Genomic DNA, 15965 nt, shown 5'->3' with positions numbered 1-15965 from the left:
GTAAATGTACTTGGTTACATTCCATCACTGTGCCCTGCCCATATTGGTTTACATGAGACTTTACATCTACAATCGTGGGTAGAACCTATTTACTCAAGTACTGTATTTACTCAAGTACTGTACTTGAGTAACATTTTGAAGCACATATACTCTAGTTCACTTAGAGCTACCAGATTTGTAACTGATGACACCAGATCTGTACAACACAGGAAGGCACATTTACAGAAGTGCAAATTTCAAGTCCTTCTCCATTATGGAAATCATGTAGACTGCAAGAGGACTAGGACTTTTTAACCTGTTTAATTTTGTTGTTCATTTAAACTGAAATCTCAGAACTTAGAATTATATCAAAAACCGTAACACTGATGTTTTCTTTTTAAATGTGGCATTCAACCAATTCAATTCTGTACTTCTATGAAGTTGTGCAACTCACAGGATACAGATTTTTTAAAAAGAAATGGTCATTATCAAAAGCCACAGGGGGGGCTTTGATTTAGTCGCCATACCTGTAGTAAAGCTCATGTTCCAAAAAAATACTAGGTACTGCATTTCCCATGATGCAACCAATATCTGATGACATCTCAGTGTTATTTTCTCAGATTCGACAAAAGCTCCACAGTAGACATTATGTGATGATTGTTTACTGTTTTGTTAACCACATACGATTATAGATTTAACTTGATTCAACAATGGTCATTGCCAAGGACATATAGCCTTATTTACAGTGTAAATGCAAGGAGCATGGCTGCAAATCCTGCCTCCTGTGGTCATTTAAGAGTCAGCACAGCACTGAATAAGGTAAAGGTTCATTTATTTGTCATTCTATAACACCAGGGCTTTAAAATTAAACTGAGTTTAGTCCTGTATGCTACACAACAGAGAAATGTTGATGATTTGAGGAGTCTCCCAGTCTGAGGAGAGAAGCTGCTCTGTAGTCTGCTGGTACGGCAGGGAGTCATTCTGTATCTGTTGTCAGATGGCAGTAGGGTGAACAGACTGTGGCTGGGTGGCTGTTGTCTTTTAGAATCTTTGGGCTCTGTGCAGACATCTCACTTCACTGATGTCACTGATGCTCTATAGATGGTACCAGTGATGTTCTGGGCAGCTTTAATCACCCGCTGTAGGGCCTTCCTGTCCAGGGCAGTGTACCGACCATCCAGTTTTGTGATGTTTCCAGTCAGGATGCTTTCTATTGCTCCTCTGTAAAAGTTGAAAAGAACTTGGCACCAGAACTTAGTCTTCCTAAGTTACCTTAATAAGTAGAGCCTTTTCTGTACCTTTATGTGTACCAGGTTAGTGAGATGTGAAGGCCAAGATCAGTTCTCTGTGATGTTGATTCCCAGGAACCTAAAACTGCGCCACCTCAGCTCTACTGATGTAGGGCTGTCCTGCCCCCCACCCCACGTTTTTTCCACCCTAAAGTCAACAATCAGCTCCTTGGTTTTGTTGATGTTGAGCAGTCGATATATTTTCATTCCTCTTTTTATTGCCCATTAAAATATCAAATAATGTGCATAAAGACTCTATATCAACAGCCCACCGCCAGAATTAAAATAAATGGAAGTCTGACTGATAAAATTAATTTGCAGAGGTCTACTAGACAGGGTTGTTGCCTATCACCCACTTTGTTTGCTCTTTTCGTAGAACCGTTGGCGCAAGCAGTTCGTCAGAATGAAGAACTGGAGGGAGTAATGGTGAATGGAACAGAACACAAAATAGGACTTTTTGCTGATGACATCATAGCCTTCTTAGAACAACCGAACAAATCACTTCCTGTACTGATGAAACTTTTAGAAACGTTCAGACACCTCTCAGGATATAAAATCAACATTTCGAAAACACAGATACTACCACTTAACTACACCCCATCAAAAGAGATTCAAGATTCATATCATCTTAACTGGAACCTAAAGAAAATAAAATATCTGGGGTCTCCATCACTAAAGAATTATCTGAATTATATAAAGAAAATTATGACAAAATAAGCCAAGAGATACAAAAAGACATTGGAAGATGGGCCACTCTGCCGCTAGATTTTAACTCGAGAATTGAAATAATCAAAATGAATGTGCTACCTAGGCTCCTCTATTTATTTCATTCTCTACCAGTGGAGGTTCCTCAAACCCAGTTTGTGAATTGGAACAGAACAATATCAAGGTTTATTTGGGCAGGTAAAAAACCTAGAATTAGGTTTGAAACTCTCCAGCTGCCAAAAGACAATGGGGGAATGGGTCTGCCAAGACTGAAAGAATACTACTTTGCAGCCCAGCTGAGATATTTACTCTGCTGGTGTAAACCAGACTACACAGCAAAGTGGAAAGAAATGGAGAAAGAGTTTGGAGGATGCCCAATTCAGAATGTGATCAGAGACAAAGAAACATACAATAAAATTAAAAATAAAATTGACTCAATTACACTGTTTACTCTGGAATTATGGTATATAATTATTAAAAATTATGGGATAAATAAGGACATTCATTTTTTAAAGTGGGTTGCATCTGACAGTAATTTCAAGCCTGCCAGGTATGACAAGGGATTCAAACAGTGGGAAATTAAGGGAATTACAGCATGGTGCACTCTAGAGAAAGATGGGGTGCTGGAGAGTTTTCAGAACACGAGAGACAAATATGATCTGGGTGAACACGAATTCTACAGGTACTTACAACTAAGAGATTATTACAGGAAAGAAATCAGGATGGATCCCTCCATAGAAGTGAATGGTGTGATACAAACAATAATTAGTATTTACAAGGACACCAAAGTTAGAATAATATCAGCACTGTACCAAAAATTGACAATAAACAAGAATACAACTGATTATATAAAAGAAAAGTGGGAGTCAGAGCTCAACATAAAAATTTCGGACAATGATTGGCTAAATATGTGGAAAATACATCAAACATCCACCAATTCGCGGATATGGAGGGAGTTCTCTTGGAAAAATTTAATCAGATTCTTTATCAGACCCAAGGTCAAGAGTAAATATCTGAATGAGAATCTATCATGCTGGAGAGAATGTGGAGCATTAAGCTCAGATCATGCACATGTATTTTGGAAATGTGATAAGGTGCAACTGTTTTGGAAGACGGTACATAAAACTCTGCAAGAGGTGTTGAGATATGAGATCCCTATGTGCTGTAAGGTACTCTACTTATGTAATCTCACAGAGGAAAATGTACATGCAGGGGATAGGTACCTGGTAAAAATACTGTTAAAAGCTGGGAAAAAAGGTATCACAAGGAAATGGGGTAGAGTGGATCCTCCGACTCGGGAACAATGGATGGAGATAATAGAGGAAATCTATGTAATGGAAAAATTGACACATCGCTTAAGATTGCAAGAAACACAGCTGGAGGACAAATGGCTGAAAGGGACATTTTTCAGGACCTTGAACAGCGACAAAGACTATTGAAAGAACATGAGTCACAGAGGACGAAATTGAGAGAACTAATGAATGAACAAGAAGGAATGCAACTCCCATCAGGACTGATTCTTGCTTTTGTTTTTTGTTTTCTAGTGTGGTTTTGTTTGGTTTCTGTATTGTCTGATGTGGTGTGTATGTGTGTCGGTGGATGCACATGCAAAATGTGAAAAATCAATAAAAACTAAAGTGAAAAAAATATATATATCAAATAATGAATTACTTTGTAATTTAGTCTATAAATAAATTAGTAAACCATTTTGATGGTTTAATGCGTATTTTATTGCACAATTAGTGCATAATTTAATTAATGAAATGCTGCATTACTATTTCTGTGACTCTCGTCACCTCCATAGTATTATATTTTAAACTTGATTTCTGCATGAAAATTGGTAACATAAGCTGTCAGATACATGTTATGGAGTAAAAAATACAATATTTCCCCTTGAAATTTAAAAGTATAAAGAACAATGAAAAAAATAATTTGCCTAAAACAGTGAGTATTTTAATTATTTTATTGATATAAACCTTATATGTTTAATTATTACATATAGCATTAAGGGCATCTTCAACATACACATGTATTTGTATATGTATTTTTCAAGTGTTTATTATTCAATTATTATACATAAAAGTAATGCACTTCAAATTGATTATTCTGTCTCCTGTAATAAGTCACCCGTCTAGTTATTTAATTCATAGTCATTAACTCAACATGATGCTATTTTCCACTACTGTTAATTAGATTGTGGCATGGCTGCTTTTGCTGTCTTGTTTAAAGACCCAAACATCCACCACGAGTCTATTATTGTAAAACATCAAGAGCATAAATACCCATTTTTAATAAATCACTACAGTGTGGCAGTACTGAGAAAATAGACAAAAAAACAAACAAAATTAAAAAAAGACTCCATAGGAAAGTGGAGAGCACTTCTTTTATTTTAAATATGTCATCATTGGTTTAGCCTGCATACAGTAACGTATCAGCAAATAACTACACAGTACAGAGGTGGACTGCTGCCACACCAGTTGCAGCTTGACCAATATGTAACATCGATAGCCACGGTCAATATCTGACAGCCAGGCCAGCAAATTCCTTCATTTAAACTCCATTTAAAACTTTTTTATTTGAGATACAAAACCACTAGGATGCCTGTGTGTCAGCATTTTTATTCTACCACAACACAGACTTCATTAGGCAGTGTGGTACTGTACTGACACTGGCAAAAACAAAAAAGAAAAACATTATCTATCATCATAGGTTACACATTAGTCTGTTAAGATAGGAAGTTGGCATCTGAAAAATACATGATTGTAGTTGTTAGACAAAATAAGGTCGGGGGAGGTCACAATCTGATTGATTCCTCAACCCCCTTTTGTAAATTTCAAGCATTTCCCTTTTCTTCTAAGAAAAAAAACAGCAATCCAATTGATGTGCGTCAACGCAAATCCTGTCTTTGCACTGTTCAACCTTTGTATGGCTTTAAATGGGGTTTAAAGACTTCGCGAGATGTGAAGGTAATAGTAACGCAAATGGGATGCAAAGCTTTCAACATGTACATACTAGGGTTTCCATCGGGCCTAGAAACATGCAGACAGGGCAAAGTAGCAACCATGTGTCTGGTGAGAATATTGAGGCACGCATTAAAGAACTATCCACAACTCTGATTGGTTGTCCTTTGTGCCAATTACCCGTCTCTAGAAAACACAGTGGTACTCTATAGTAATGGGCATTTTCTAAAGCAAACTCATTTCCTGTATTGCACCATTAAGGGCTCCCCCACCTTCATATTTCACTACAGGTAGCCACTAAACTCAACACTAGGCCTCATCTCTCTAACGGAAACTCACTTAATTTGTTCTGTTTAAAGCTCGACAGGGATACAAATGTGTGCTTTTCGTCTTCTTTTCTACTTTTTTTTCCTGTAATATAACAAGCACCAGCTCTCAAACAGTATAATACTAATATGCATTGACTCATAAAGAATGAATGTCGCTGCTAGTGGTTCATTGGTATTTTGTACTTCTCAGCGTAACCATGCACAACCAATACTTCAAAAACACAAAGAAAAGTAAAGAGCGATTCAAAAGAATTCAAGATTAAGAACATGGAGGTTTGTAAGGTTATGGCCCATAGTTTTTAGGAAGAGCAATATGATGTAAGAATATAATTCACTCAGTCACAGAGACAAAATAACATAAACTGTCGTAGTTTGATGAAATAAGTGTTGGAACTATAGACTCAAGCCTCTTATAGAATCAAGTGCAGACTCTCCTAGCTCCTCTCCAGGTCACCCAGGTAGGAAGTCACCTGTGAAGACAACAAGAAGGAGCATTCAGGATTAAGAACAAATAACACGATGCATCAGGCAGACCTCATCAGTGACCTTAAGAAAGACAGTGACACAAGCGAGCTGATACCAGCAGGTTTGAGGCAGTCCTGAAAAACAGGTTTGTTTAGCAGACAGTTTGTATTTAATGCATACATGTGAAACTACTGACAATTTAATCAAACTATTTTCTTATTGCTACCGATGATGTGTCTATCAATACATAATATTATGGATCCCACTCATGTTCCTCGCAAGACCTGCCCTATTTCATCTCTGATTGGTTGGCTTTATTGGTTGCATCCTCTATGCTTGACTCAAACTGTTTACTTACACAGTAGCTCTGGTAATGTCTGTTTTCAATGTCTCATAAGCTGTAGTTTTGCAGGCAAACACACGACCTCTTCGGGCCCCTCTACCAGTCTGCTCCTGTCCGGGTCACTCATCCTCTGGAGCCGCTTTTCACTGTCAGGGTGTCTCTAAGGTCGTTAGGTAGAGTGGACTGCCAGGCTGCCAACAGGCTGCCCTGCAGCTGCTCCACCACCCAGCCTGTCTGCTTCACCTAACGAGCCCAGAGACACTGCAGCTAGGACAAACGGTCCGCTGCATCAGCTCGACTGCTGGCTGGTTGTTTTACAAACCAACCGCGAGAAAAACACAAGCCCAGCTCATTATTACCAGACAGCCACTGAACATACAGCTCTGCTGAAAACAAACTGAAGACATTACCACGGGTCTTGCGATAGTGGGATCCGTAATAATGCATCATTGATACATATTGCTACCATTTTATGGCCGAGGCCTATTTAAACCTATCCCCCAGAATGATGAGCCATCATGTAATACCCTCATATCAGATCCCTTGGGAAAACATTCTCAAAACAAATGGCAAAAGTTCTCATGATTTGATCAGACACTCCCAAACCCACCACACAGAACAGTGTTTGCATGCCATGGTCCATCTTGAGCTGCAATGATCAGTCGATTAAAAAATTAATAATTAATTAAAATAAGATCTTGTTAGTGTAGGTTACTTACACAAACAGAAAAAACGGTGAATTTGTTTCATTCCAAACCCAGCAGCTCAACGTCAAAGATGAGGGTGGCGTTGGGAGGAATGATGCCTGGGTGGCCTTTATTTCCATAAGCATAGTCAGGTGAGCATGTCAGCTTGGCCCTTTGGCCAACACTCATCTGGAGGGACGAGGAGATAGATGATGCAAAAACAGGAGAGAGGGAGAGAGAGAGAGACAAAAGGGTCTGTCAGTCCACACCTGACATTAGAATGTGTCTCGAGTGACCACTTCACCGCTCTGTTTGCAGATAAACAGGTACATCACGTGGACACACAAAGATTATATTTTTTACACAAAGAATGAAAGTACTTAATGTATAATATATGCGGAATTTACAAGAAGAATAAAATAACATTTAAGAATTTGTCATAGACAGTGTTCAACAACATTTATAAAGTTTATCCTAACTCAGCAACTCACAAAATAGAGCAATTTGTTTAGGGAGTCTGGGCACTTTCTCCATGGGCAACAGTGAAGAAGACTATATTAGTTACTGTTAACTGTATTTGTGTAATATGACATGTTTACCATCAATAAAATGTTGTCTTCTTTTATAAATGTGATTTAAATGGTGAAATCAGTTGCAACAGCTGCTAAATGTTGGCAGGCAAAACACACTTTAGACATCGAAGCCGAGTGATGATGTGACATACTGACACTTTTTACAAAGAAAGAAACGACTTAATGTATTGCATTTAATGCTGAATTTACAAGAAGGCACCAATTATTTAGAATCATCCGTAGCTGTTTTGCAAAGTTTTTAAGTTTATCCTCAATCAACAACTTTCAAAATGGTGCGATTTGTTAAGGGATTCTGGGGATATTGCAGTTACTTATTGAATGGTTGGATGTGATGCTAACATTGTCTGCTGTTGTGGCTTATTCTTGTTGTCGGGCGGAGGGACAGTTGAGAAGGCGGTCCTTCAATGTGGCCCGAGACCACCTCTGAATATGGTCAGAGCATTCACAACTGTAGCTCAACACTTTGAGCTGTGACTGGATCACTCAGGAACGATGTTAATTACCAGGTCTGAACAGGGCCTGATTTGGATAGTAAACCACTGAGGATGGTGAAGTGAAAACGCTTCATTTTTAATAATCACTTGTTTTATTGTAAAATATTTGATGTTACAATCATCAAATGCTTTTTTGCCAGCTGCATTATTAAGATATTAAAAGACTGCTGTTGTAAACACAGCATATAGAGAACAAGCAGCTACAGGATGTGCACACAAGCAGCACCATTCACTAACTACCTCATCTAAATGCTGCAGGGCCGAGTGTGTGAGGTACAGAGCTGCGTCCCTGCTGTATTGGCGCACTGTTTGCGGTGTTAAAGGAAACCTCGGTCAGTAAAAACTTGGGAATGGAAGCATGTCAGTACATGAATAATTTTCAGGAGTTGAACAGATGACTCTAGCAGTAGTTTCTTTGTTGCAATCCAAATCTTTTCTGCCTCTGACTCGTGATTGTTAGAGCTGCTTAGTCACATGATGTTTTTCTAGAATCCGTCTGTTCCAGTGGGATTAGTAAGTACACTGCGGCATGTCTCTGTGGGAATGAGTGCCACCTGCAGAATTTCTATCAAAGCTAACATTTAGATTCATCAAAAATCTGACTTAAAGGAACAGTTCACCAAAAATTACAACTTAGTCATTATTTACTCACTACCATGCTGATGGAAAGTCAGGTGTCAAGTTTCATTGACCACAACACATTTCTGAAGCTTCACAGCAGAACAGAGTTGCAGCATTCTCCTAAACAACTGAAGTAGCTGGGGACTTGGTTTAAAATGTAAAAGAACAACCAAAATATGTTTATAAAATGGCTACATACAGCTTGTCCGATGTAACCCAAGTCTCCGTAAGATCCCAAACTGATTTGAAAAGACATTATTTACACTCTCGTCACGGACAAACTTTTTTCACGAACTTCAGATGGTTTTAGTTTAGCAGCTACCGTGAAGATTTCAGCTTTAAGAAGAGTGTATATAATGTTTTGAAACAACTTGGGGTGTTGTGGCTTCTGGACACTTGATTTACGATGGGAGAGCTGTTTTTTTCTTCTTTTTTTCGGGCCTTTCTTTACGTTTTAAACCAAGTCCCCAGCTACTTCATTTGTTTAGGAGAATGCTGCAACACTGTTTTACTGTGAAGCTCCAGAAGTGTTTTGTGGACTGTGAAAACTTCCCCTGCGTTGCCATAATTTCCATTTTTAGGTGAACTTCTTCTTTAGTTGTGCCTTTAGTTGTGCTTCCGGCTCTCCAGCCTACCTGCACTACACCCTCTTCCCAGCCCCGGATCACTTCCTGCTTGCCAATCTTGAACCTAAAAGGCTTGTCTCTATCACGAGATGAGTCAAACTTCCGTCCGTCCGTTAGGGAGCCTGCCAACGAGAAAAAGGACAGAAGCACAGAGTCAGACAGAAAGAGGAGCAGCTGCCAATGTGTCCTGTGGGCGACAAATCCAGCCATTACCTCTGAACACGCACAGCGTTACAGGACTCATCACTGAGAGAACTCCTGCTGCAGAAACTGTTTTGTGCACAGATCAGATAATGATAAAAATGACTGGCTCTGCGCAGCTACATTCAGAATAAAGAAGCTGTATTTATAACATTTGAACAAATACATCTTCCAGACTTGTCTGACATCCATCTTCCCCGCTGTGTGTATATTAGGAGCGCAAATGAAGAGATTCCAGGGATCTCAGAAATAGCCGCTGCAGCTGTCTGCAGGGTGGGTTTCAGTGTGACAGTCAGGAAAACGCAAGCGTCAATCTGCAGAATAGCACCCCTCCAAGACTATTTATGCCAGCGCTATTACTGTTATTAGCACCGGCAAGGCTGCATGTGTGTGTGTGTGTGATGGTTTGTTGTGCTGTGGTGTGGCTGTGTGTGTGTGTGTGTGTGTGTGTGTGTGTGTGTGTATCCGTGTGCTTGCGTGTGCACGTGTATGTGTGTGTGTGTCGTGTGGGAGAAGGTGCAACACTGCGTACGTTGCTGGGCACATCAGGGGGCGGCTGGCGAGATGCAGGCTGTAATCCAGTTTGTGGAGTGGGTGTCCTGTCCTCCTCTGGACATCTAGAAAGCAGCTTCATGAAATTATGTGTGAGAGCTGAAAGGCCCAAGTATCAAAGCCAGAAGACTGCATTTCCCATCGCACCACCAAACAACACAGGGCTGACATTTTCACACGGTGACCATTTCCTGCAGCCAGAGCCTCTCCAAAAACTGCAGCAAATCCCATGTTTTGATCTGCACTTGGGACGTCTACATTTAAAAAGGCTTGTGTGATGGAATGTCCTGTTTCATGTCATAGTTCAAGGCTGCTTCGTAGGCTGACGGGAAGAAAGGAAATCCTGTTTGCGGGATATATTTCAAAAGAAATACCTATAAAGATGAAGAAATACTTCATTGTGCAAGGCCCAAATCGGGTCTTACCTCAGGTTACATAATCTTGAAGCAAGCAGGCTTGTATTACAGGCTGAGTTATGTCTGTCTCACCAGGGAAGACGACTGAGACGGGCTTTGCCAAACTAAGAACAGGTGCAGACAGATATACATTCTAGTGTGCTGGTGAAATCACATTTTGCTGCTGATGCTACGTTTTCTTTTACTGTATTTATTTCCACCTCTCGCCATGATCAGGTCAAAACTTTAATTATTCTAATGCTTTGATTTATGAGCAAAATTAATAGCATTCCCATCAGCCTCAGTGAGACATGGTTGTATCTTTCCTTTCAACATTTTACCTGCAGGCCTCTTCTGCTTTCTGGCTGTTCAGCCTTTTCCAATATATGGCTGTTTTACATTGGAATGACGGCACACACGCACATGGACTGTGTGTGTGACAAAGAGACACTAAGCCGAGACTCCAGCCACGTTTAATACATTTCATTTCAGTTAATGTCAAAGTTTGTGAAACTGACACCACAGTGCAGTGAATACATACATAATATCTGCATTTGGGTCCATTTAACGTTTATCCCAAGGATGTGATCCTTGAATGCAGCCGTGACAGTTGGTAAGACAAGCGGCTCCAGCCAGCCAATCAGATGCAAGATGAGTAGGGCTTTAGAACCAGCCCCTCTCAGACAACCCAAAACACCAACAGAAATAAAATGTTCCATTTTTCTATCCAATATTCCACAAATAGGAATTTAAAATCTTAATTATACAATGATCTGATGAAGAAAAAATAAAATTTTAGAACATTTAATAAAATTTTCCAATTTTGTATTTTTTCATTTTGCAAATGGAAAACTGAACTGATGAGCGTTACTGATGACTGTACACTCCTAGTGTCGTTATTACAGAAGTAAGGCTGAAATGATTAGCCGACTAAACGCACAGTATGTTTTTGTTTTTTTTTACCACTAGGAGTCTCTCAATCAAAACAAATCACAAGTTGTAAGTAGTGTGGCATCATGGGAGTTGTTGTCTTCATAAAGTTACAAATGTTCCCGGACAAGGTAACTTTATAAAGTTTGAAAGTAACGTCCTACATTGGTCCACATCACAATGTTCTCTGCGGGATGGGACCGGGCGTAACTGATGTTTGTTCGATGAGCGTTTGGTTCTGGTAAAACGTTGATAATAAACCTGCAGGAACGTTCTCGTTTGGTCTTTCAAAGACATTTTGGTCCCCCATAATGTTAAAATTGGAACAGTAACGGGACTTTCCTGGGACATTTATCGTTTCTTAACAGCGCTGTGTATACACACATAAATCAACAGTACAAAGGTCTGGTCATTTAAAATGTTAAAGCAGAAGTGTTCCATATTTACATCTTTAATCGACTAGCTGATTGATTAACAGACTCATTTGATATTGGATTGTTTCAATTATTTTGTCAACAGAAATTCACAGATTTCATTTTGGGAAATGTGAATATTTTCCGCTTGTGTAGACTTTTAGGACAATGACCTGAATATTTGGGTTTGGGACTTTTGGTCTGACAAAACAAGACAATCATCCTATTGAGCAAGTGATCGATTGATTAATGGAGACAGGCTTTATCCTGATCAATAATGAAAATAATCACGAGTTGCAGCCCTGGATATAAAAGAGCCTGCTGTAGATTAAAAATATTACAGGCATAATACAGTGAGTGTGCCATTATTGCAGTCGCCCAGACGTTATAATCCGCTCAACCCCCCCTCCAAACTCCAACAAAGACAGAAAAGCGCTGGAAAATCAGACAGGATTTAAACCCCGCTGTCTGCCCTCTGTCTGTCTGTCTGTCTGTCTGTCTGGGCCTCTGAGTGAACCCTACGGCGGAATCCGTCTGCGTCTCCTTTTTTTTTTTTTTTTTTTTTAATTAACTCTCCAGACAAGACAGATGACCACATTACCCTCTGGTCTTGATGAGACTCTAACGGACCGCTCGGCCCGAACCGGAGCGCGCGTGATTTTTACGCAGCGGTGAATCCAGCGCGCTGTCCCCGGGACCTGCTGTGGACACGCTCACATCGGACACACAAATGTGCTTCCAGGAGAGTGGAAATGTGGGGAAGGGGTTAAATTTTCATGCAGCCCTGTCGGTGACTGACAGTCATGCCTCTTTGCCCTACTGAGAAATCACTGCCTGGGAGGTTGAGGGTGAAAATGTCTGCTGTGCGTAGTTTCTGTCACTCCACGGCATTTTATGAAAGTGCTCTGTGATCACGCTCCTGTGAGGATTTGCAGGTTTTTGCAGTGACTGCTGCAGGATTAACATGCTGGGATATTTTTTCATACGGGTGTAGAGTGGACAGTTGCCCACAACCGTCACTCCACTTGCACGGCCTGCATGAGTGCAAATAACCCAGTGGAGCCGCTGAATGTGCACAATATGCAGAGTAATAAGTTTCTTATTACAAACTCACCAACATAATGCACCACACACGTCTGTCCTTTTTTGGGGAAAGTCCTTCCTGTGGAGAGAGACCAGAGGCGCTCAGTATAGCGGGCACACTACGCAATTAAGGCGGTGTTTCTGCGGCTGGATCACATTATGCAAACAGATAAGTGCAACTGTGCACCAAACACCAACACGTCTGCCCCCCGTGCAGCCTCCTTACCGTCTCCCGGGGTTATAGTCTCGATCTCGACTCCCATTTTTTAGCGACGTGTTTGTAGAGCTGCACCCGGCAACACTCTGCCCGCAGTCTGTCTGTCTGCTCCTCCGGCGGATGTTCTCAGCTGTCTGTCTCGCTCTCCGGCTCCGCTCTCTGCAGCCACACCAGCGTCAATCACTCACACTGCACGGCGACACTTCCGCCCGCAGCCTCCAAAGTAAGAGCCGTACAGAGAGCGTTCATGGCCCCCTGGTGGTCGCAGGAGAGGTCCACAATAACGTGAATGTTCGGGTTAAAGGAAGAGTTCAGACAAAAATAAACAATTCAGTCATTACCTGCTCACCCCCATGCTGATGGAAAGTCAGGTGACGTTTTGTAGTCCATTAAACATTTCTGGAGCTTCACAGTGAAGCAGCGTCACAGTGTTCTCCTCAACAACTGAAGTAGATGAGGGATTAAAGGGGCACTATGTAGTTTTGTAGAAAAAAATCAAACTCTGAATTTTAATATTTACATAATAATGAGGCAGTAATACAAACTCAGAAATATTTATTTTTTTCCATAGGTGAATAAACAGAGGAAAATAAGGTCCCAGAACACTGTTTGAAGCTAGAAAGGTGGCAGGGTCCGCCACATATACAAAATTTTAAAAAATGTGAAATTGTGTTGTCCTTTAAGGTCAGTTTGGTTCCCATTTCTCATTATTTTTTAATCACTTTCTGACATGCTTTTTAGATATTTTAGATAGGTCCGTCACATCCTCTGCAGTTGGCCTCGTAGTTGTTTCTACAATTATAACAAAAATGCATGGAATCAGCCTTTAGTCACTGTGGGCCCAGTCTCTGGACCAAGTCTGTCCGAGGATCTGAGAAATACACTTGAAGGTGCACTGTGTAGTTTTCGGGAAGACATTTTTATGAGAAGACTGATATTTCTATGGCTAAACAAACTAAATAAACAAACTCTCTTTGTTTTCATGACTGAGTAATCTGAATAAACAAACTGACCTTAAAGGACAACACAATTTATACTGTTTTACTTTGTTTATATGTGGCGGACCCTGCCACCTTTCTAGCTTCAAACAGTGTTCTGGGACCTTATTTTCCTCTGAGAACAGCTTGACAGCTCACTTTTGGAAAGTTTGTATTATTACCTCATTAATATTGTAAATGTTAAAATTCTGAGTTCGAATTTCTTCTCCAAAATACATCATGCTTCTTTAAGGTACCTCGTCTTTTATTGCTTTAGTTTTGAAGTCTTGATCATTGCTGTTCACATTATTGTGTTTAATTATTTTATTTCATAATCTTTTTATTAATTTTTAGCATTTTATTGTTGTAATTCTTAAGTATGGCAGGCTGCATTTACTGTTGTTTTTTGTTTTTTTTAACTTTTTCCTGCTATTGGAGTTGATCAAATGCTTTTATTTTGAAGGCACAGTAAGTATGCTGTATTTTTTGTATTTGTGACTAACTTGACATTACTGTGCCAAGTGTGTGTGTGTGTTTTGCTTTTTTTTCTTTTTCTGCTCTGCTCTGAGTATAATTCATTTAAAATACCAATCTCTAATCTCACTGATTCATCAACCTACATCAGCATCATGGTCATAAAATGCTGAAAAACAGGCTACAAACAGTGCACTGCCTGCAGTTTACTACAGAACACTGCAGTGTGAAACTAATGGACAGAGAGCCAGCGAGGCAGAGGCAGTGAGAGATGTGGCTAATTTAGGTGAACAGCTCTGAGTCAAAGCTTCCTCTCGTCCCAGCAGACACTCTGATACTCTGCTCACATCTCCACAGCACATTTGCATCCATAGCAACGGCTGCATCTTCCTTCCTGTGGAAAACAACAGCAATAAAATAAAGTGCTTCTCATATCCACAGGAACAATTACAATGTAGTGAGGAATTAAACTAGATCATTAATGATCTCTATTTATGAGTCACGTTTGAGCTGGAGGAGGCATATTCACTTGATTTTCTAACTTTCTTCATGGCTCGTTAAACTGCAGCTCAGTTGTTTTCGGGGGTGTGATGCTGCTGAGGTCACAAAAACAGATAACTGGCGAGTCATGGAGTGTCCATGTGGGCGTGCACAGCTCCGGGATACATGCTGGTTTAAAATACAATAAAGAACTCCAGATTATCTTTGTTTTATATCTTTTGTCCGTGTCCTGATTATTATTTACAGTTATGTAAAGGTGAGAAAACATTTCACGTGCACGCTTTCTGCTGACTGGAGATGACACTGAAGATCAAGTGAGGTGATCTCAGACTTCCTGGATACAGACACAGCCCACCGAGTCACATTGAGAGCTGTCCATAGGCTAGCTATTGTACTACATGTGCTGTAACTTTGCTTCAGTATGTTTGTGCCAGATGTTTTTCATCAAAGCATGCTGCCATCAGATTCCTGACATGTGCATTATGGTCACGTTTGAGTTGCTTTGAACAGATCTTTATTCAACATATGAATAATTTTGTATTTCATCACAGGGGCTACCAGAATCAACAAAAAAGGTCCTTGTAGCAGCTTTAAGTGATGAAACATTGTGAAATACAAGGTTACATTTACGTATCTTTTAACAATGCCAAGGTTGCTTATGAAGAAAGTCCAATATCCAATAAGAGAGTGTGGTACTCAGGCCCAGAGTTAAGTTTTCCAATCATCTTCATGGGTGAGATTGTATTAACTGCTGAGCTGAAGTCAACACACAGCATCCTCATGTAGCTGTGTAAATTTAAAGGTGTGTGAAGACTGAGTGGAGGGCAGGTGATATGGCATCCTTTGTGGATCTGTTGGTTCAGTACTAAATACTTCATTACAACAGCTTCTTTTTTTGTTTCAACATATGATATGAAGTAAATGTTGATAACACAATATCATGGTTATAGAATAATTAAACCATCAGTGTTTACATTTGTTTCCTATAAACCTTGCCATCACTATACACTTTGGTTGGCTAACGGGCATGCGCTCACCTGGGAAAATGAAGGTCCATTTGTATTACAGACTAAATGATTTAATTAATTTTTTTGTCCTGTGTTGTTCTTAGTTGTGACTCTGAGGAATCTGG

General features: G+C 40.1%; 1 protein-coding gene across 1 annotated transcript; it reads right to left on the bottom strand.

Annotated features, from left to right (window-relative positions):
- Positions 1–4342: 4342 nt before the first annotated feature.
- fkbp1ab (FKBP prolyl isomerase 1Ab) lies at positions 4343–13052 on the bottom strand. The gene is made up of 5 exons (XM_084365585.1): positions 12891–13052; positions 12696–12743; positions 9100–9212; positions 6790–6945; positions 4343–5732 (listed from the first exon to the last, which is right to left on the bottom strand). The coding sequence occupies exons 1-4, from the start codon at positions 12925–12927 to the stop codon at positions 6817–6819; spliced, it is 327 nt and encodes a 108-aa protein (XP_084221711.1). The 5' UTR covers positions 12928–13052; the 3' UTR covers positions 4343–5732; positions 6790–6816.
- Between the last annotated feature and the right edge of the window lie 2913 nt (positions 13053–15965).

Source organism: Pagrus pagrus (genome assembly GCF_965226575.1).
Source record: "Pagrus pagrus genome assembly, chromosome: 11".
In the NCBI taxonomy this organism is placed as follows: Eukaryota; Metazoa; Chordata; class Actinopteri; order Spariformes; family Sparidae; genus Pagrus; species Pagrus pagrus.
This window is presented reverse-complemented; position numbering and strand designations above follow the sequence as displayed.